Source organism: Danio aesculapii, chromosome 17, assembly GCF_903798145.1.
Source record: "Danio aesculapii chromosome 17, fDanAes4.1, whole genome shotgun sequence".
Lineage (NCBI taxonomy): Eukaryota > Metazoa > Chordata > Actinopteri > Cypriniformes > Danionidae > Danio > Danio aesculapii.
This window is the reverse complement of record NC_079451.1, coordinates 42,112,140-42,135,206: the sequence shown is the minus strand read 5'-3', so window position 1 is coordinate 42,135,206 and position 23,067 is coordinate 42,112,140. Positions and strand designations below refer to the sequence as shown.

Here is a 23,067-nt window from a genome sequence, read left to right as displayed (position 1 = left end):
ACCATCTTTAACTGACTCTGCCTGTTAGATTTAGTGGTCTCAGCACGGATAAAGAAACATCTTGTAACCAGGCAGGAAACGCCATGTGCTCCTAAATGCCAGAAAGTGGAGAACACAGTCTGGTTTTCACACAGCTGCGGTAATCTAAACAGACGCACTGTGCTTTAAAAAGCCAGAGCAATTCCAGGAGGCCATCTTTGCTAGATTCTGGAGACAGAAGGGAAATCTCCTCAACGTGATTGTGAGGTACACAAGCCAAAAAAACGAGAGGTCAGGGAATCATGTAAGGACAACAGTCTTGAGTTCAACAGGTTTGCACTGTCTCTTCCAATATAGAGTTGAAGGCAAATTATTATGCTTCTGTGAAATTGTTATCCTTTTTTAAAATACTGCCCAAGTGATGTTTAGGAAATGTTTAGTATTTAATTTCATACTGTTTCTTTTTAGTTTGGCTGGAATAAAAACAGTTATTTAAAACAATTTTTGAGCTCAATATTATGAGCCCCCAATTATTTTTTTTAGATTGTCTACAGCAGTGTTTCCCATCCCTGTTCCTGGAGGCACACCAACAGTACATATTTTGGATGTTTTCGTTATCTGACCCATTAACTTCAGGTTTTGGAGTCTCTTCTCATGTTATGATAAGATGATTCAGGTGTGCTTGATTAGGGAGAGATTGAAAATGTGGACTGTTGGTGTGCCTTCAGGAACTGGGTTGGGAAACACTGGTCTACAGAACCGCCAAGTGAACTGTCAAGTGACTTGCCTAATTAACCTAACTTTCCTAGTTAACCTAATTAAGAATTTAAATAGCACTTTAAACTCAATACAAGTTTCCTTAGTAAAATATTATGTACTGTCATGGCAAAGATCAAATAAATTAGACATTAGTTATTACCACTATTATGTTTAAAAAAGTGTCAATAAAAAAACAATCTCTGTTAACATCAATAAGTAAATATTTAAAAAAAAGATTGAACATTTTACAGGAGGGCTGTTAATTTTGACCAACTGTATATTTGGGTTTATATCTTCGCTCTGTGTATTTATATATTTTTCTTTGCCATTAGAAACTGTCTATTGTATACGAAATAAGAAATAAATGCAACATCTGATCCTCATGTTTGGATGGCCAGCTGCACTGCTGAGTTTGCTGTCCTTGAACGATGCTACCCAGATGGCATGGAGGAGGAAGGGTTTGACGTGTTTGTTTGCTAAACACTTGCAGAGACTAAAAGTAGGTGGCACATTTAACTATTATGGGCTCTGGCGGGGGGTTGGGTTGGGTCGACATGCCCTTGACATAGGAAGATTCAAATTTCAGCCCATGAAACTAAACACAGCTGCAATTTTATTTTCATGCTGGTACTTGGACATGGTTTCTTGCATTCGAATGTACCATTGGCATCAAATAAACAAAGAGACAGGGGGATTTTAACAATGGGATTTAATAAAGAATAAAAATACACAGGAAATCAACATACATTAACAATTATGTTACAAAAGGGTAATTTACAGCTAATAAGGTAAATGGTGAAGCTGTTGCTCATGCATATTTAATGTGCATTTAACAAAAGCCCTTAATGATCAGTAGGTGAACTAGCCTTGGTAGCATCGAATATTTCTCAGACAGACTGCGTCTGTAGTACACTGCTTCAGTTCATTCATACTTCCTATTCCATTTCCAAGTATGGCAAACCAAATATATTAAGTTATAAATATCTTTAGAAAAGTAAACCATGTTTAAACCTTGCATTTACATAGTTCTTGCTATGTAGATGTGTTACAGCCAAAGCTGAATTAATAATAAATACAAAACAAAAAGTAAAAAAAAAAAAGCCTAAGGACAATGACATCAAGGGGGTGAAAAGTGCAGGGGAAGGCGTTGTGCTGGACAGATCTGAATTGCCAGCTGACCGACAGACAGTTTTAGGCCATGCAGCTGATTTCTGTCTAGGCACTTGATTGTGTAATAATGGAGACAAGCCAATTTCATTGGTCGCATCCTAACTGATCTTAGTGTCCCTAAAATCACTCACACTGTGGTCATGAGTTTTAAGGAGCCTGACCGGAAACGCAAGATCTTCTTCTTCAAGTTGTGGGAAGCCTTGATTTTAACAAATGCCTTCGCCTGTGCTGACGTCATTCCATGGGATCCTGAGCCTGCCTGGCTGATCTGGCGCCAATTGACTCCTGCGCTGCCCTCAGAGTCACTGCTAGTGCTGCTTTCGGCTACATAGTCGGCCTCGCTAGCACTCGACTCACTGTCCCCAAAACAGTTGGTAGTGTAGTTGCTGCGCTCATCCTCGCTTGTGTCCAAAATGGTGGAATGGAAGAGGGAGGCGCACTCTGCTGAATATTCAGAGTCACTGCCCACGTAGGCGTAGGGGCTGGTGTAGTGTGCATTAGACGGCAGATACATGTGGCTCAACATTTCTCGTTTTTGCCTACGGTGGGCCCTTCTATAAGCCTCCTCATAGGGGATCTCATAGAGACCCCTCGGGCGCCGGTGGAAATCGTTGCGCTTGTATTTAGGTTTGGCCAGCACTGCCTCATGATGTCGGTGATGCCCATGGTGTCTCTGGGTAGAGGATCGAGCCCCTGACGAACTGGTGTGCTTCTCCAGGATTCGTCCTTCAGGGATGGAGGCAGGGATTCTCTTAGTTTTAGCAGAGGCCTTCTTGGAGGATTTGTGCAAGTGGTGGACTTCATCTACTTGACGAGTCCTCCTAGAACCTGTTCGATGCTTGTCGCGGACAGTCTCTGAAGCATGCTCGAACACTTGAGGTCTACTTTTTGAACTGGCGGAATTTTTCACTTTGACAATCTTGATGTTCTTGGTGCCACCCTTTTGAAGATTTACATTCTGTTTCTGAGCAGGAATATACTGGGCACTGACCAGAGGACCTCCCTCATCTTGGCTTTGTGATGACGAACCAAGGCTTACCAACTCTGGAGCCAACTGCTCTGAGTCTTTACCACAACTTGTTGAAGTTTGAGTCTTAGGACTCCTCTTTAGAGGACTTGCTTTCATTGCTTGTCCTGTTTTATTGTCATCCACATTATAAAAACAATGCTTGTTGAGTTTGGGAGAGGAAACAGCCTTTGGACTGCCTAAATCCGGGCAATCTTTCAGTGTAGCACTTAATGGCTGACCTTTACTGGTTCCAGAAACTTTCTTCTTCAACAGGCAATTAGTGTTATCATTGGTGGTTGAGTAACTGTTCTGTGGCTGACTTGAAGACAAGTATGCTCCATTTTGAAGAGTTCCTCCCTTAGACTCAGCAGACCACTGTCTTTGGGGTGAAGCTGTGCTTGGTTCAGTGCTAGTTGCTGATGCATCCTGTAAACATGTCTGCCAGTTTGGCTTGAGGTCAGAGGTCCATTGCTGGGCTTGAACAGCAGCAGGGGCCCGTGAACAAAGACTAGCCTGCCTTAAAATGCCTTTGGAGGGGTCAGTATTGATGCTTGTTCTGGGTTTGTTGGTCCTCAAGGGCTGTGCCCTCCTCTGAAGAAGCCCAAAGATGTAACTATCCAGTTTTTTGTTTGGTAGCATCTGAGAGGCATGCCAAGATGAACTCTGAGAGCCTACAACCTGCTCGGGTTTCTGTTCATCACTCAATGCTTCGCCAGGCTTGGAGAAGTTACAATCATCCTTCAGGTGACTTGTCATCGACTGGATAAAAATGGGGCTTTGGACAGCCACCGCATGGAGAGGGCTGGGGTACCGGTAAACATCATTACCATTTTTGGCAATTAGGTCACAGTGAAATTTGGAAATGCCATCGCAGGAGCTCTCTGGGGAAGGGGAGTAGGAAGCAGAAAGAGACCTGCGAACTGTTCCAGAACTGGAGTCTTCACAATGGCAATCACACTCTGCACAACTGCCCGGATCATCTGCAAATCCAAGAAGGACACAACAGTTAACACTAGTTGATTATCAAAACAACTATTTTCAAGATGCCATGGCCTGCGAAAGGAGATTATTTTGGGCCCTTATCTGGGTGGGTGGTTGATTAGTTTTGATGTGCTAATGAGCCTTTTGTTCCTAGCTTATAGGTGTGGCTGGGAGAGATATCAGCAAGGCTGTGAAACTGTTTCTATCTCCATTTGGAACCAAACTTCTCTTGTTTCACCTCAATTTGCAGCGTAGAGCTTAAGGGATTACAGAGTGCTAACGGTAATGGAACACAAAAAAATGGATGCCATTTGACGGAACTAGAAACAAACGAACAAAGCGTCCTTTCTTTGTGAAACCAGCTTTTAAGCAGAGCAAGAAATCACCATTAAGTAAATACTTCTGCATTCGGTTAACAAAGCTAGAAAAGAGTGTTTCCAGAATACATGGAAGACTGCTGACGCGTAAAGACCAGTGTGAATGACCCAGAAACCTCAAACCGTCACAAGGAGACTCTCACCTGCAGGCTTAAGCCTTCCCTCTGAGGCACAGAGCGAGGTGTCGAGGGGGGTGCACAGGCAGGTGGTGGAACGACAACTGGACAAACACTCGCTGAACACAGAGTTGGAGGAATTGGAGAGGGATCCTGAAGCACCGTCGCTTAAGTCGTAAAAGCCTGGGAGAGAGAGAGAGAGGGTGAGACATTAACACATTCATTTGACATCTTCCGGAATGAGGTGGTGATCCAAAGACTGTGCTTTTCATTCTTAAAGGGATAGTTCACTAAAAATTACAATTAATTTACGCACCCTTACTTGTTTCAAACTTTCATGAGTTTCTTTCTTCTGATATTTTGAAAATTCTGAAAACCTGTAACCAGGCATTTGTTTTTCCTATGATGGAAGTCAATGATTACAGGTTTTTGACTTTCTTTTTTGTGCCCAACAGAAGAAAGAAACTAATAAAGGTTTGTAACCACTTGAGGGAGATTAAAGAGTGAGTAAATGTTCATTTTAGGTGAACTATCCCTTTAAGTGAGCTCTCTTCTGGAACCTCCTTTTAATTACAATTTGAATCATGTAGCTTCCAGGAAGGTATCCATTTGCCAGAGGAAATAGAGCCAGCAACCAGATCTCCATGCATTACAATTGATATTAGCATTAAAATGGTGATCTAAGTAATGAAACCATTACAGCTACTGCAAACAACACTAAATATATCTGCCTGCATTAATCAAAGGTCCGCCTTTGGGTTGCAAAGGAAACAACACCAACTTAAAGGTTGAAGAACTTCACATTAGAATCGGTTACAAGGACATTTTAACAATCAGAGCAGATGTAATCAATCTTCACTTTATTTAACCTTCCTCCAACAAAAGTGTAGTCAGTCCCAGCACTAAAATGACCTCTTGGATTTGGAATGTAAACCAATGTAGCTGTTGCAGGCCTCTAGCACAGGGTGCAGATTGTTCGTATTACCAAATTAGTGCGAAAGCAAAAACAAGCAAAGCTTTTTCCAACAGACATTAGGGCTCGCAGGTACACATGCTACTACAGGCCCAAAGCACATAAAGTAGTCTTATGCAGAGTGATATCCTTTAAACAGGACGTCTGATTACCACCCTCAGGTAATTGCAGGAGATTAACAATCATTAGAAATGCCTTTCTGTGCTTGTGAATTAGTTTCATTTGGAATCCTTTTTGCCTACGCTGATCATGCAGATTGGTTTTATGCAAACAGTCTGTTGGTAATCAATTCTGCCAAGCCTCGAGTGATAATTAAACATGTATTGCTCAGAATTCAAGCCCCTCTCAAAGTGTTATGGTTTCACAACAAATACTTACCAGAGCTTGGCCGGCTGTCGGTTTCCACATGTTCATGCGAAGTCTCAGTGTCCAGCCGCAGGTCACTGATCTGTCGGTCTAATTCCTGGAGCTGGTTAATCAAACCTGCATCTCGCCTCCTGAGGCAGTTCTATAAAGAAACAAAACATGAAAAGATGATGTGGAGAAAACATTTTGTTTAGTACTTCAGCAGCTTCATAATAGCAAAACCGCACTGTAAAATGTGAAACCTTAAACAAATTACTTCAGCTTGTTACAACAGCATGATTTATTTAGTTTCCACTTAATTTATTATGGTTTTCAGTAATAAATAAGTTGGAAAAACTTTATTCTTTTAAATGTAAGAAGTTGAAGTAGTTTATTTAAGTTGATTCAATGAGGCTTTTGTATTTCGTTAAAGTGGTTCTGCCCTACAGCCCTTGCAAGAATCTGCAAACAATTTTATTTCATAAAGCACATCCTTTTTTCTTCCTTTTTATTATTATGAGTGCAAAATATACAACAGGAAACTCACAAATAGCAATAGAATAGAAATAGAAATAACAGGAATGTGTAAACAGCAATGACATTCAGAATAATGGTAGTGTTTAAATAGTATTTAGCATCCACACTGTAAAAAAAATTCTTGCTGCCTTAATTTTTTTGTTAAATAAAATAAATTGGGCAGCATGGTGGTTCAGTGGTAAGCACTGTCGCCTCACAGCAATAATGTTGCTGGTTCAAGTCCAGGCTATCCAGTTGGCGTTTCTGTGTGGAGTTTGTATGTTCTCCCCGTGTTTGCGAGGGTTTCCTCTGTGTTCCGGTTTCCTCCACAGTCCAAAGACTGTATTGGGTAAACAAAATTGGTCGTAGTGCATGAGTGTGAATGTGAGAATGTATGGGTGTTTCCCAGTATTGGGTTGTGGCCGGAAGGTAAAACATTTGGTGGAATAGTTGGCGGTTCATTCCACTGTGGAGACCCCTGATTAATAAAAGACTAAGCTGAAGTAAAATGAATGGATAAAATGAACTTTTCTTTTCTCATCTCAACTTCAACATCAATCAAACTGACTAAAATATTAAGTTAAATGTTGTATAACTTAACTTTTTTAGTTGAAACATTATTAACTTATTAAAAGATGTTAATGCAACAGATTGATATTTGTTGTCTTGACTTTTTGTCATTACATTTTAACAGTGCTTAGTAGTAATAATAATAAAAATACTCATAATAATGTGAATGATACCAGTTATAATACTAAAATTAGTAATGATGAAAGTAATATTCTGTGATGACGGCAACAGTGATATCATTAATAATGATTGTAATAATAATAATGATGTAATAATTATAGGGAAAAAATGTCATATACCCAGCACATACTACACTGTAAAAAAACAAAAAAAAAAAACAAAGTTGACTCAACTTAAAATTTTCAGGCAACAAACTTCAGGACATTATTAAGTTGACCAATTAATTCACTTGACTCGATTCAAGTTGAGTAAACACAAAAAAAATCCTGAAGTTTGTTGCCTTAAAATTTTAAGTTGAGTCAACTTTTTTTTACAGTGCACATACAGCTGAAGTCAGAATTATTAGCCCCCCTGAATTATTTTTTCCCTAATTTCTGTTTAACGGAGAAAATATTTTTTCAACACATTTCTGAACATAATAGATTTAATAACTTATTTCTAATAACTGATTTATTTTATCTTTGCCATGATGACAATAAATAATATTTGACTAGATATTTTTCAAGACACTTCTGTACAGCTTAAGTGGCATTTAAAGGCTTAACTAGGTTAATTAGGTTAACTAGGCAGGTTAGGGTAATTAGGCAAGTTATTGTATAACGATGGTTTTTGTTCTGTAGACTATCAAAAAAAATTTGCTTAAAGGGGCTAATAATTTTGACCTTAAAATGTTTTTTGAAAAATTAAAAACTGATTTTATTAAAAACTGACCTCTTATATTTGGAATGTAAACCAATGTAGCTGTTGCAGGCCTCTAGCACAGGGTGCAGATTGTTCGTATTACCAAATTAGTGCGAAAGCAAAAACTGCTTTTATTCTAGCCGAAATAAAACAAATAAGACTTTCTCCTGAAGAAAAAATATTATCAGACATACTGTGAAAATTTCCTTGCTCTGTTAAACATCATTTGGCAAATATTTAAAAAAGAAAAAAAATTCAAAGGGGGGGGCTAATTATTCTGACTTCAACTGTATATCCTATCTTCTGTGTCTGATCATGTTTTTTTTAACATATATATCCTCCTAACTCTAAAGTCCTCACGGAGCTGATCAGACAAGACGTAATGAACTAAATGAGAGTCACACCTCGCATGGGAACAACATTCAACTTCAACACACCGCTAGACAGCAATTGGATGCATCTGACAACACCCGTATCATGTGCTGCATTCCAAATTAAGCGTGGTAAAACGGCAGACCGAGGAAAATGTGGCCCCTTCAAAGCAGACGGACACTGCTTCGAATGACCTATAATCAGAGGCATGTTATCTGCTGCAAATTTTAACTGCTGCTCGCTGACAGGGGAAGTAATGCAGTGCAGATTCCAGGCTATATGGAGCGGAGGAATGGCGTTTCCTCCACTGCAGAGCGAGGCTGTAAAAAATGCCTGGTCCTGACAGGAGGGCCGCGGGTGATTTATGGGCCCTGAGCTCTCAGCATGCTGGCCTGTGCAGACCATTTTTACACAAAGTGCCATTTGCAAAGCACACCAATGGTTATTTTGAAACGGCATCAAATTTACCCCAGACCACTGTTGACGGCCTGGGCTTTGGGAGAGAGGAGGCTACATTTACTGTTTATAGTTAATTCACAGCACAAGGCCGCAGAGGACTGGATGTTTATTCTTGAGGAATCATAAGGACATTAGGCATTATATGATTCACACATTACCGTCGACTTTAGTGCAGATGTGGGTATGCGGCCTGCAAACTGACGGACCTCAAGATAAACAAGTATAATCATGCCAGACTACATCGGGGAAGATTCAACCACTTGTGTACAAGTCTGAGGCTTTGGCAAAGCATGGAATTTGAATCCAAATCTTGTAATTCTACTTTGTGTATACACAATACGTTCACCGCAATGCATAGGGTTACAATAATGGAGATGTTTGCAAATACCCCGAGTGGAACCAGGTGTCTTTTTGGCCCAACTGTTAAATTTAATCTCGCTCATCCTCTACAGCAGGGGGGCTTAAGCTGAGCTTGTAAAAAAGTTCATTTCCATTGAAACCCATCAACTAATCTCATTCAGGCCAGTCAGACCCCCTCCTAGATCTGCATTAGGAACTCTGGGATGTTTTACAATCTCCTGGAAGTTTTTTTTAATGGTTTTCTTATTGTTTTAATGTCATTCTAATGATTATAAGGCTTGGGTTTCTAGTGTCACATGTGTCATGACTGACGTCTGACTAGATGACAAAAAACTCAATACAACTACTTCTGAAATTTTGGCAATAAAAAATTATGCTAGTAGAATTATAAAATTAATCCATTATTAATTCAAGCACTATATATATATATATATATATATATATATATATATATATATATATATATATATATATATATATATATATATATATATATATATATATATATATACAGTTGAAGTTGATAAACAGGCCCCCCTGTTTATCTTTTCCCCAAATTTTGTTTAACAAAGAGATTTTTTCAACACATTTCTAAATATAATAGTTTTAATAACTCATTTCTAATAACTAATTTCTTTTATCTTTGCCATGATGACAGTAAATAATATTTGCCTAGATATTTTTCAAGACACTTCTATACAGCTTAAATGACATTTTAAGGCTTAACTAAGTTAATTATGTTAACTAGGCAGGTTAGGGTAATTAGGCAAGTTATTGTATAACGAGGGTTTGTTCGATAGACTATAGAATAATAATATAGCGTAAAGGGGCTAATAATTTTGATCTTAAAATGGCTTTCAAAAAAAGTAAAAACTGTTTTTATTGTAGCCGAAATAAAACGAATAAGATTTTCTCCAGAAGAAAAAATATTATCAGACATACTGTGAAAATTTCTTTGCTCAGTTAAACATAATTTGTGAAATATTTAAAAAAGAAAAGAAAATCTAAGGGGGGCTAATAATTCTGACTTCAACTGTATATAATGCATTCGAAATCATAAACATGTTTAACTTGGAAATTACTTATTAATCCTCAACTGCAAAAAGATGCTGGGTGCGTACAATGGTATATAATATAGTATAGTATAATCATCACTAACAAAAGAGGTATTACCCTGTTTTTGATAGCCTGAAAATACCGAGGTTTATCTTTTAGGTATTTTGGAGTACCATGCAAAAACAATAATGACTGTACTATGTTACTACCATAGTATAAAGTAGTAGTACCATAGTATCTTAAAATAAAAGGTCAAATATGCCAATTCAAAATAGGAAAGAGGGAAAAAAGAATGACAATAAATAAATAAACGAAATAATAGCAATAATAATACTAATAAATACAATAAAAAGGTGTTGCGCCACATATACACACACTGAAAATAATGATTCACTGGATTTATTGACATTTTAAAGGTAAGTAGTTGTAAACAACGTATTTGGGTTGAATTTAAACAAACAAATCAAGTTGAACATTTCTAATGTAGTAATTTATATAGTAATGTTCAACAAAACAAGATGAACGTTACTATATAAATAGTTTGCAACCTTAAAAATAGTAAATCCATTGATTCATTCCATTCAGTCGACTACTTATAAATAAAAATAATGTTAGTCTGTGACTCACCAACTGTTTCCTAAGCAACAAAATATTCTCCTCCAGAAGTTTCTCTTCAGTGTTCAGATAGCTGTCGTCCACTGTCAAGCAGGGTTTGTCCTGTCCTGCAGCCTCCGGACAGCTCAACACACTCCTGACCAGCAGCTCCTGCCTCTGCCTTAGGTACTCCAGCTCGGTCAGTCCCGCGACAGTGGCGTCCAAGCGCTCCCGGGCTCGAACCCGCTCCACTTCGCCGTCCCGACAGCAGCGCGCGTCGCATTCCTTCCGATCCCGCATCATGAGCGCGCAATAATCCCTGCACACCAGCATCTCTGACCACTCGTTCATTTATAAATCCAATGAAACCAATAGACCTGTGGAGAGATTCTTCCTATGTGCAGAGTGCATCTGAGAGGCGCGCTCTCAGACAATCTCCATGCGTAAAAAGTGATCCGGAATTAAAATTCCCAAAAAAGAAGAAATCATGAAATGTGAGCAAAACTATTTGTCCCATAGAAACATGAAGTTTAAAAGCATGCTGTCCTTGCTGAAGCTCAGGATATAATGTGTAAATCCACACATACACACAGAGAGAGACACAGAGACGGTGCTGATGCGTCCCGTTCGGATGATACTGGGATCTGAATGTGTCCTGCAGTGAAGCGCTCAGTCACACACGCAGAGGAAACCTTGCTGATGTGGGCGCGCCGGTCCTAACGCCCGCCTGTGTTCACGGGCTCCTCCTCTGTCCTTCTGAAGCGACTCTTTTATCCTGTCAAAGGTGTGACCCTGGACTAAAAAAACACAGTCATAAGTGACTTTTTAAAAATTGACATGCACATGATATATGGAAGCTGAATAAATAATCTTTCATTTGATTTTTTTATTTCATTTGAGATTTTGATCAAATCTGCAATCTGAGGGTGCAAAAAAATCTAAATATTGAGAAAATCATTGCTTTAGGAACTCTGGGTTGTTCTACTATATGTACATAAATCAATGATGAGGAGAAGCGCATATTTAAACTTTCGTCTGGAAATAATTATATTTATTTTTATTATATTTATTTTTTAAATTTATATTTATTTTAATGACATATATATTATATAGAGACAATTATATTTATTTTATTTTATTTATATTTATGAAAATTTTATCTATTTATATTTAATTAACTTATATTTAATTATTATAATTGTGTTTATATAAATTATGTAATTATATGTAATTATGTATATATTATAATTATGTTTATATATTGGAAATTATATTAATGCACATTTTTATTTCAATTATATTTAATTTATATTTATTAAAATTATATTTATATATAGAAAAAATATATTTGCGCTAATTATGTACTTTTATAATATTTATTTATATTGAATTCATATTTATTTAAATTATATATATATATATATATATATATATATATATATATATATATATATATATATATATATATATATATATATATATAGTTGAAGTCAGAATTATTAGCCCTGTTTTTTTTTTCTTTTTTAAATATTTCCCAAATGATGTTTAACTGAGCAAAGAAAATTTTCCACAGTAAGTCTGATAATATTTTTTCTTCTGATTTTTTGTTTTATTTCAGCTAGAATAAAAGCAGTTTTTAATTTTTTTAAAAGCCATTTAAAGGTCAAAATTATTAGCCCCTTTAAGCAAATTTTTTTTCAATAGTCTACAAAACAAATAATTATCCTAACTTGCCTAATTATCCTAACCTGCCTAGTCTGGTTAACCTAATTAACCTAGTTAAGCCTTTAAATGTCACTTTAAGCTGTATAGAAGTGTCTTGAAAAATATCTAGTAAAATATTCTTTACTGTCATTATGGCAAAGATAAAATAAATCAGTTATTAGAAATGAGTTATTAAAACTATTATGTTTAGAAATGTGTTGAAAAAAATCTCTCTGTTAAACAGAAATTGGGGAAAAAATAAATAGGTGGGCTATTAAATCAGGGGGGCTAATAATTCTGACTTTAACTGTATATTATCCAGAATTACATGAAAAGTCAGTTACAGTAAATTATTCTATCATCTAATCACCTTATTAAAAAAAAACCCAAGATAATTTAAATAAGACATAAAGGCATGTAATTGTACTTTTTGTTTGAACGTCATTTGTTTTGTATCAGTTAAAGTACTATGGTGGTATTATAGAGTAGCGATGGTATATTGGGCGCTGTATGATTATGATTCATATGCACCAAGATATTTACATAGTACATCTATAAAGACATTTTTATTCATTCATTCATTTGTATTCCTTCGGCTTAATTCCTTTGTTCATCAGGAGTCACAACAGCGGAATGAACCACCAACTTATTCAGCATATGTTTTACACAGCGGATGCCTTTCCAGCTGCAACCCAATACTGGGAAACACCCCCACACACTCACATTCACACACACTCTCATACACTATACGGCCAATATAGTTTATTCAATTCACCTATAGCGCATGTCTTTGGACTGTGGGGGAAACCGCAGCACCGCCAACACATGGAGAACATGCAGACTCACAGAAATGCCAACTGACCCAGCCGGTACTCGAACCAGTGACCTTAATGCTTTGAGATGGCCAACTTTTTAATTTCTCTTCAAAATGTCATATTTTATTTTCATATTTGATCAGATCAGTTTATCAACAAAGTACTGTGGTGTATCATGGTGAAGCAATGATTTTAGAGACTATGATATTCATGCGCACCATTACATTGATTATCTGATTGTCTGATCATGATATTATACAAAAACAGATCATATACTTACAGGTATATGAGAAATAAATATAAATACATCCAAAACGACCAAATGTAGCCATTTATTTTAAGTCTGAATTTCTTAATAATAAAAAAGACTAATCAGTTGATCAAGATTTACTATGGATGTATCATAGTAAAGTGATGATATTAAGTTCTGTATAATTGCAGATATTTACACAGCACACTTCTAAATACTCTCTGATGGGAGTGTCCAAAATGAGGGTATTATTTTGGTACAATTTTGAAAAGAACAGGCAAATAGAAGAAGTCATATAAGAATATAATGGATATAATGACCCAATGAAATGTTTAATAACGTGTAATACAGATAATGACAAGAGCTAATTTGATAATGGCGATTTCTGAAAGGTGTATCTGATTTAAAGGCACTCAGGTGAAGTGACTGCCCTCTACTGTCATGAAAACAAAGACTGGGCATTGCTTCAAAGAACTTAGCTTTATATACTTTATTGTCAAATAAATAAAGAAATAATTATTTATATGCTTATATATTTTAAATAATTTAAAATATTAATGTATTTATGATATTTTATTATTTATAAATTATAAATATTATTAACATGCGTGTGTAAATAAATAAATATAAGCTGTAAGTAAATAAATACATATTTATTAAAAAAAAATAATAAAAAAAAAAAATAAATAAAATAAAATAAAATAAAATAAAAAAATAAAAATTGTACTAATGCTTTGCTTCTTAGACTTTACACACCTGAACTTGTCTATAGCACTTGTTCACTGCTGCTCTTATAGTTGTGTGAATTGCTTCCTTGTCCTCATTTGTAAGTCGCTTTGGATAAAAGCGTCTGCTAAATGACTAAATGTAAATGTAAATGTAAATGTCATTAATATTCACATAAATAAATAAAAATAATAATTAAATGAAGATTTGTTTAGAAATTTTGCATCTGTGAAATCAATAAAAAAATCACACATCGAGACTCTTATCTAAATATAAATTAAGAAGAGATAAAAAAATAAAAACAAAATCAAATAATTGTTTAAATTAAATTAAATTACTTCTGGGAAGGACTCTTATCTAAATATAAATTAAGGAGAGATAAAATAAAATAAAATAAAATAAAATAAAATAAAATAAAATAAAATAAAATAAAATAAAATAATAAAATAAAATAAAATAAAATAAAATAAAATAAAATAAAATAAAATAATTATTTAAATTAAATTAAACTACTTCTGGGAAGGACTCTTATCTAAATACATAAATATATAAATTAAGGAGAAATTAAATAAAATAAAAAAATACATAAAGTAAAGTAAAGTAAAGTAAAGTAAAGTAAAGTAAAGTAAAGTAAAGTAAAGTAAAGTAAAGTAAATTATTTAAATTCAATTAAATTACTTCTGGGAAGGACTCTTATCTAAATAGAAATTAAGGAGAGATAAAATAAAATAAAATAAAATAAAATAAAATAATTATTTAAATTAAATTAAATTAAATTACTTCTGGGAAGGACTCTTATCTAAATATAAATTAAGGAGAGATAAAATAAAATAAAATAAAATAAAATAAAATAAAATAATTATTTAAATTAAATTAAATTAAATTACTTCTGGGAAGGACTCTTATCTAAATATAAATTAAGGAGAGATAAAATAAAATAAAATAAAATAAAATAAAATAAAATAAAATAAAATAAAATAAAATAAAATAAAATAATAAAATAAAATAAAATAAAATAAAATAAAATAAAATAAAATAAAATAAAATAATTATTTAAATTAAATTAAACTACTTCTGGGAAGGACTCTTATCTAAATACATAATATATAAATTAAGGAGAAATTAAATAAAATAAAAAAATACATAAAGTAAAGTAAAGTAAAGTAAAGTAAAGTAAAGTAAAGTAAAGTAAAGTAAAGTAAATTATTTAAATTCAATTAAATTACTTCTGGGAAGGACTCTTATCTAAATAGAAATTAAGGAGAGATAAAATAAAATAAAATAAAATAAAATAAAATAATTATTTAAATTAAATTAAATTAAATTACTTCTGGGAAGGACTCTTATCTAAATATAAATTAAGGAGAGATAAAATAAAATAAAATAAAATAAAATAAAATAAAATAATTATTTAAATTAAATTAAATTAAATTACTTCTGGGAAGGACTCTTATCTAAATAAATAAATATATAAATTAAGGAGAAATTAAATAAAATAAAAAAATACATAAAGTAAAGTAAAGTAAAGTAAAGTAAAGTAATTATTTAAATTCAATTAAATTACTTCTGGGAAGGACTCTTATCTAAATAGAAAATAAGGAGAGATAAAACAAAACAAAATAAAATAAAATAATTATTATTACTTCTTGAAAGGCTGAACTTTTATCTAAATTTAAATTAAAAACGATGTCACGTAAGCAATTTTGTTTTTGTTGCATAAAATAAAAAATGTTTGTTTCATGTTGGTGGTATGTTTCAGATATTTACTTTTAGACCAAACAACATCAATCTTTTATAATCTCAGAAGAGTTTGTTTTTTTGTAATAACACTGATACTCAATCACAACAAATAAAATAAAAAAATCACAATATATTACCGTAATCTTGTACGATTATGATATTCATATGCACAGTTACAGTTAATTATCTGATTGTCTGATTATGATATTAAACAAAAACAGAATCAAACTCTTACAGGTTTATGAAAAGTAAATATATGCATATAAATACATACAAGTCTAGTACTTTCATTCATGTCTGAATTTTATTACCCTTATTTTAAATCAGTTAATCATAATGAGGGGTGACTGTCGCCTCACAGCATAAAGGTCGCTGGTTCGAGTCCTGGCTGAATAAGTTGGCGGTTCATTCCACTGTGGCGACCGGTGATGAATAAAGGAACTAATCTGAAAAAAATTAATAAATGAATGATCATAATGATGAACCTTGATTATCAACCACAACAAAAACAAACAAACAAACAATAACAAAAAATCCCACTTTGACAAAAAAACATCTTTGATACATACTTACATTATAATTGGCAAGTAAAAGGGGTTAAACCCTGACTCAAATAAAGAATGATCTACAGGTTTCCTAAAAGAAGGATATGTAAAGCATATGTTTAAACATTATTTCTGCTAATAGACTCTACAGCTGCTTGTATAAGAGGCCGAAGTCACGTTTCTCAGCGAGCTCATTAGTCACACGTGGAGAATTCAAAACACACATCAGATTTGTTTGAAAATGCATCTGTAAAATCAATCAAGAAATCACACAGAGATTCTGACCGCTCAGGCGGAGCTGAAGCTAATTAATATTTTACATTCAAAGATTAGGGAGGTGTGCTTTAAATATATACAGTAGTCTTTAAAATAAAATAAAATAAAATAAAATAAAATAAAATAAAATAAAATAAAATAAAATAAAATAAAATAAAATAAAATAAAATAAAATAAAATAAAATAAAATAAAATAAAATAAAATATTAATTACTTCTGGAAAAGCTTGACTCTCATCCAAGCTTAAATTAAGGTGAGATAAAATAAAATAAAATATAATAAAATAAAATAAACAAATTAAATTAAATTAAATTAAAGTTTTGCTTTTACAAAATAAAATGTAATAAAATATTAATTACTTCTGGAAAAGCTGGACTCTTATCTAAAGCTAAATTAGGCAACTAAAAATTTTAATTAAATAAAATTAAATAAAAAACTAAATAATACAAATTAAATTATTTAATTAAAAACTAAATAAAATACATTTTAATTACTTCTGGAAAGGCTGGGCTCTCATCCAAGCCTAAATAAAATAAAGTGTAATAAAATAAAGCAAATTAAATTAAATTAAAGTTTTGCTTTAAAAATTTACCTTTTTACCAAGTAAAATAGAATATTAAAATAAAATAAATTAAATATTAATTACTTCTGGAAAAGCTGTACTCTTTTCTACAGTTAAATTAGGGCGAGGTAATATAAAATACAATAAATAAAATGAATAATAATACAAATTAATTTATTAATTAAAAACAAAATAAAAATAAAAACAAAATAATAAGATAAAATAAAATATTAATTAGTGGAAAGGCTGGGCTTTCATCTAAGTTTAAATTAAGGCGAGTTAAAATAAAATAAAGCTAATTAAATTGAATTAAAGTTTTGCTTTAAAAATAAAACCTTTTACAAAATAAAATAAGTAAAATATTAATTACGTCTGGAAAAGCTGGAATCTCATCTAAAATTAAATGTAGGCAAGTTAATATAAAATACAATAAAATAAAATAAATAATAATACAAATTAAGGTAAATAAAATATTAATTACCTCTGGAAAGGCTGGGCTCTCATTCATTCATTTTCTTTTCGGCTTAGTCCCTTTATTAATCTGGGGTCACCACAGCGGAATGAACCGCCAACTTATCCAGCATTTGTTTTACGCAGCGTATGTTCTTCCAGGAAAGGCTGGGCTCTCATCTAAACTTAAATTAAGGTTTAGATAAGATTAATTAAGGAGTTAAAATAAAATAAAGTGTAATAAAATAAACAAATTAAAGTAAATTAAAGTTTTGGTTTAAAAATATAACCTTTTACAAAATAAAATAAAATAAAATAATTATTAATTACTTCTGGAAAAGCTTGACTTTTATCTAAAGTAAAATTAAGGCTGCTTAAAATGAAATAAAATTAAATTAATTATTAAAATAATAAAATTTACTTAAATACCAATTAATTCTGGAAAGGCTGGGGTCTAAACTTAAATTGAAGTGAGTTCAAATAAAATAAAATAAAGTTTTGCTTTAAAAATGTCCCTTTTAACAAAATAAAATAAAATAATAAAATAAAATGTAATAAAAGTAAATGAAAAAAAATAACTTCGTCTGGAAAAGCTGGACTCTCTTCTAAATTTAAATTAAGGCAACTTAAAATGAAATTAAATAATAAAATTATTAAATTAAATAAAATATTAATTACTTCTGGACAAGCTGTACTCCTATTTAAAGCTAAATTAAGGCAGGTTAATATAAAATACAATAAAAATAAATAATAATACAAATAAAATGTATTAATTAAAACCAATAAAATAAATAATAAATAATTAATTAATAATTATTATTGAATAAAAGCTGAACTCATCTAAATTCTAATTAAGACTAGACACTAAAGGCAAAAACACTGGATTTTATGCAAATATCAATCAATCAATTTTTTCAGTCTAATTAAAGGAAACATTCCTAATACACATTTAATTGTTTCTTTTCTTGCATTTAAACAATTTGGTTCTGAAGATTTTAATTACAATACATAAATAATATATATTTTATTATATCTACACGTATAATAATAATTCTTAACCTACCTAACATCAACCAATGTTCCGATTTTAGTTCTAGAAGTGTATGCAAATTAGCGCACATTTAATTAAACCTAGACTCATTTGCATATTTAAACATAACGTTTCACAAAAACTCCAAATAGAAATAATAAAGTGATAAGAGTATGATTCTAAATATTACTTTATCTTAATTTATGGCCAAATCTCTTGCAACGTCTGAAGCAGAAGCAGCAGACTTTGTGCGTATTGATCTGAATAAATAAAGCTCACTCACAGGTCTGATGGATGCTCTCTTTCCACAGAAGAGAGAGAAGGGGGGGGATTGAAGTTGCGTGTCTAATGAAAAACACCGGCCTGCTCAAAGCCCTGTCCTGTCCATCAACGTCAGCCGAAGCCAAAGCACGGTTTCGTTTGATTTGCAGCAAAGCAGGCGGTGAGGATGAGTCAAAAAGCAGCCTCATAGACAGCACAAAGCTTCATCTCTCTATAAACACGGCCGGGATCGAGGAAACGGGATCCAATGGCAGCTTCTATGAGGAACAGATGTTAGAAACACAGCTGGTGACCTTTCTCAAACTGCTCTGAAACATTAGCCCAGGCCCAACGCTTACACAAGCACACTGATACACACACACACACGCAGTCATATGGTCACGGATGCGGAGGGGAAGGAAAAAAGGAGCTTCAGGGCACAGACTTAATAATTTGGCAGTGGTGATTGTGACTGTGGGACAGGAAGTGACCCGGGATGCACATACATTGTATTCGGATCAAAGGCTTCAGGTTTTGTGCCACGAGAAGCAAATCATTTAGGATTTTTAGGATACACTAAAAAATGCTGGGCTCTGCACAATTCCTTCATGCTGTCCCAACACAAATCGATTAAGGTAACTTAATAGTTTTTACAAATTTAAGTTGATTGAACATAAAACAATTAGTTAGTCTTTTTTTGAGTGTAGAACAATTGTTGGGCTGAAGTAACTTTTATCAATGCGTTCAGAATCGATTGTTTTATAAATACTTTCCAAACATTGGTTCTCAAACAGCCATCTCTGGTGTCCTACATCACCTTTTTCTTCCTCTAATGCTACAGTTTTAACTCGATTTATCTCATTGTCTTCATTTTTGATGATCTCCAGTGCTTTATTCTCAAACTTCCATTTCTGGTGTCTCAGATCACCTTGCTCTTCCTCATATACAGGCCATTTTTGTAGTTTTCCTACCTCTGGAAGCTCTTTCAGTTCATCTGGTGGAGCATTTTCAAATAAGTGTTAAGATGCAACTCAAAAATGAATTTGTTGGTGTATCTCTCAAACATCAGTGTAAATCACTGGATTATGTGTCTTGTATCCCACAACAAGAACTACTGGGCTTTTACTAATACAACTTTTACTTAACACAATTCTTAAGAGTTTTTTTTTGGGGGGGGGGGGGGGGGGACAACTTAATTGTTTTATGTTCTATCTACTTAAATTTGTATAAACTAATAAGTTAACTTAGTTTTTTCATGTTGCCCCAACACAAATCAGTTGTGTGGAACCCAGCTTTATTTACAGAGTATATATAGTTTATACAGTTGAGGTCAGAAATATTAGCCCCCCTGTTTATTTTTCCCCGTTTCTGTTTAACGGAGAGAAGATTTTTTTTTTTCAACACATTTCTAAACATAATAGTTTTAATAACTCATGTCTAATAACTGACTTATTTTAACCTTTGCCATGATGACAGTACATAATATTTCACTAGATACTTTACAAAGACACTTCTATACAGCTTAAAGTGACATTTAAAGACTTAACTAGGTTAATTAGGTTAACTACGGGGGTTAGGGTAATTAGGCAAGTTATTGTATAATGATGGTTTGTTCTGTAGACTATCGTGACAAGATATAGCTTAAAGGGGCTAATAATTTTGACCTTAAAATGGCTTTTAAAAAATTTAAAACTGCTTTTATTCTAGCTGAAATAAAACAAATAAGACTTTCTCCAGAAGAAAAAATATTATCAGACATACTGTGAAAATTTCCTTGCTCTGTTAAACATAATTTGGGAAATATTTAAAAAAGAAACTGTCTGTTCAGTTGTTTATGTATTTATTTATTGTTTTGTATCAGATTGTAACACCAGGTTTTAAGCGAAGTTTTATTTCAACACTTTGGAGAACATTCTACCTCCCACACGAACATGGGGAGAACATGCAAACTCCACACAGAAACGCCATCCTGCCCAGCTGGGACTCAAACCAGCGACCTTCTTGCTGTGAGGCTCAGTGCTAACCACCGAAACACCGTGCTGCCATTGTTTGAACGTTTAAAAAAAAACTTTTTGTCTTTGATATGGAAAAGTGGGCCAGGAAGTGACTCGGGATATACATACACTGTAATTGGATAAAAGGCTTCAGTCTTTGTGCCACCAAAATCAAATCTCTCAGACAAACAACCCAAATCCTTCCTTTGACTTCCAAAAAGGCTCACTGAGTCTAATCCAACATAAAACCGTCGAACTGAGAAGTGTCCATTCGTCTCTATTAAAATAAATTGAACTGCTTTTTTTTATAGCCGACGCTTGATTATTTTATGCAAATCTTTACACATAGATCTGACCCACAAAAAAAAGCCAGACAGTTTTCCCTTCGACCAGCTTTTGCTAGTACAAAGTCACATTTGTGCTTTAACCTAATCCAATCACTCACAGTAATTACCTTATGAATTTTGTAAGGCCCATTAAACGAGAACAGGACCCCATTATGTAGGACTGGCAGGAACATAGGGAATAAATTAATACATCTAAATACATCAAAGTCTACGGCGCCGCAGATGCAGAGCTGTGGGGACAAATTGAGCAAACGCGGCGTGTGGATTTATGAGCATGATACCAATCGTCACCCCTCACCTATATCTTATATCACGCTGGACACAGGCTGATTTATACAACACATCAGTCATATCGCTAATGTTATTCTTCTGAATTTACACCCAAAGACCTCGCCAGTGAGACAAAAAAAATTGTCATACACTCAAAAAAATGATTTCTGCTGCTTGTTCAAATTACTTAAAGTTAAAATGAGTTGCTTTAGGTTAAATTCACATAAATATTTAAAAAACAAACAAAACAAAACAAAACAAAACAAAACAACTCTATCTGAATTAAGTTTAAAAAGTTTACTTAAGTTAAAAATATTTAAAAATAATTATTTAATTAATTTTAACAATAAATTTGTGTTGGAACAGCATGAATGAATTTTGTGGAAACCATCAATTTTTTGTGTAGACTGCAAAAACCCGTTATCTTAACTTAACTTAACTTAACTTAACTTAACTTAACTTAACTTAACTTAACTTAACTTAACTTAACTTAACTTAACTTAACTTAACTTAACAACAAAAGGATCAATCGATTTTGTTTTAAAGGGCCATGAAACCCCAAAAGTCAGGAATTAGATGAGTTCAGCTTTGTTTAGGTGGAAGTTCGAGTGGCGAAAGAGGGAAGGGTTTGCACGAAAAGGGGAGTTTTAGTACACGCACATGCTGATTTTCACAGCAGCAACACAAACACAGACGTAGGGGAGATAGACAGTGACTACGTTTACATAGACATCAGTAATGGAATTATTTCCTTAATCTGAATAAGACAACAATATGACTAAGGTGTTTACATGAGCTGCTTTTGAATGTTCCTTTCATGATTCTGTTTTATATGTTATAGCACATAATTTGATTAACGTCAATGTGTCTGTGCTATCCACGTTTCCTCTGGAGTTTCATGTCATTTCGAGTGTTTTGTTTTTAATTTGTCAACTTTACTGCAGTTTGGCTCTTTTAGTTTCATTTAAGAACATTTCATGCATGCCCCCGGTGACAAACGAGATATTGGATGCGAGGAACTGCTGGACGAGTGTTGTTTTAATGGAATTTGATACTGCACGCCATATGGGAGAAAAAAATCTCCTCTTTTCTCAGTAGATGCATGTTTATATAGATGTCCGTGTATATATCCGTGTGTGTATTGACTATCCTGTCACAAAATGTGTTGAAAATCATACACGACAGTAATAGTTTGATCAAGATGTTTACATTTGGAGAGCAGCATTTATAGTGGATCTTTCAGTCTGTAATACTGGTACAGACATTCAGTCTCCACGCTGGAATTCACACAAGGATTTAAACACAGTGACAAAGCTTCAAAATTTCTTTTCAAACCGGAAGAACGAATTTGCTCGAAATAACCCAAAAACAACAAATTTTTACTTTTTAGTGAAATATATGTGTCCTAATAGTGTTTTTAGCAGCGTGGGACACATATATGACTGTCAACATCTCAAAAAATGTGTTTTGTTGTTTCGTGACCCTTTACGAATGCAATACCATGCAAGGGAGACAAAAAAAAACTCAACTTTTCTCGGTAGATGCATGTGTATATATGTGTATATTTATGTGTATTTATGTGTATATATCCATGTGTGTA

General features: G+C 33.2%; 1 protein-coding gene across 1 annotated transcript; it reads right to left on the bottom strand.

Moving 5' to 3' along the window:
* Positions 1–1,429: 1,429 nt before the first annotated feature.
* Positions 1,430–19,136, bottom strand: dact1 (dishevelled-binding antagonist of beta-catenin 1). The gene is made up of 5 exons (XM_056477067.1): positions 18,879–19,136; positions 10,531–11,294; positions 5,743–5,872; positions 4,419–4,574; positions 1,430–3,897 (listed from the first exon to the last, which is right to left on the bottom strand). Exons 2-5 carry the CDS (start codon positions 10,846–10,848, stop codon positions 2,036–2,038), a joined length of 2,466 nt encoding a protein of 821 aa, XP_056333042.1. The 5' UTR covers positions 10,849–11,294; positions 18,879–19,136; the 3' UTR covers positions 1,430–2,035.
* Positions 19,137–23,067: the final 3,931 nt, after the last annotated feature.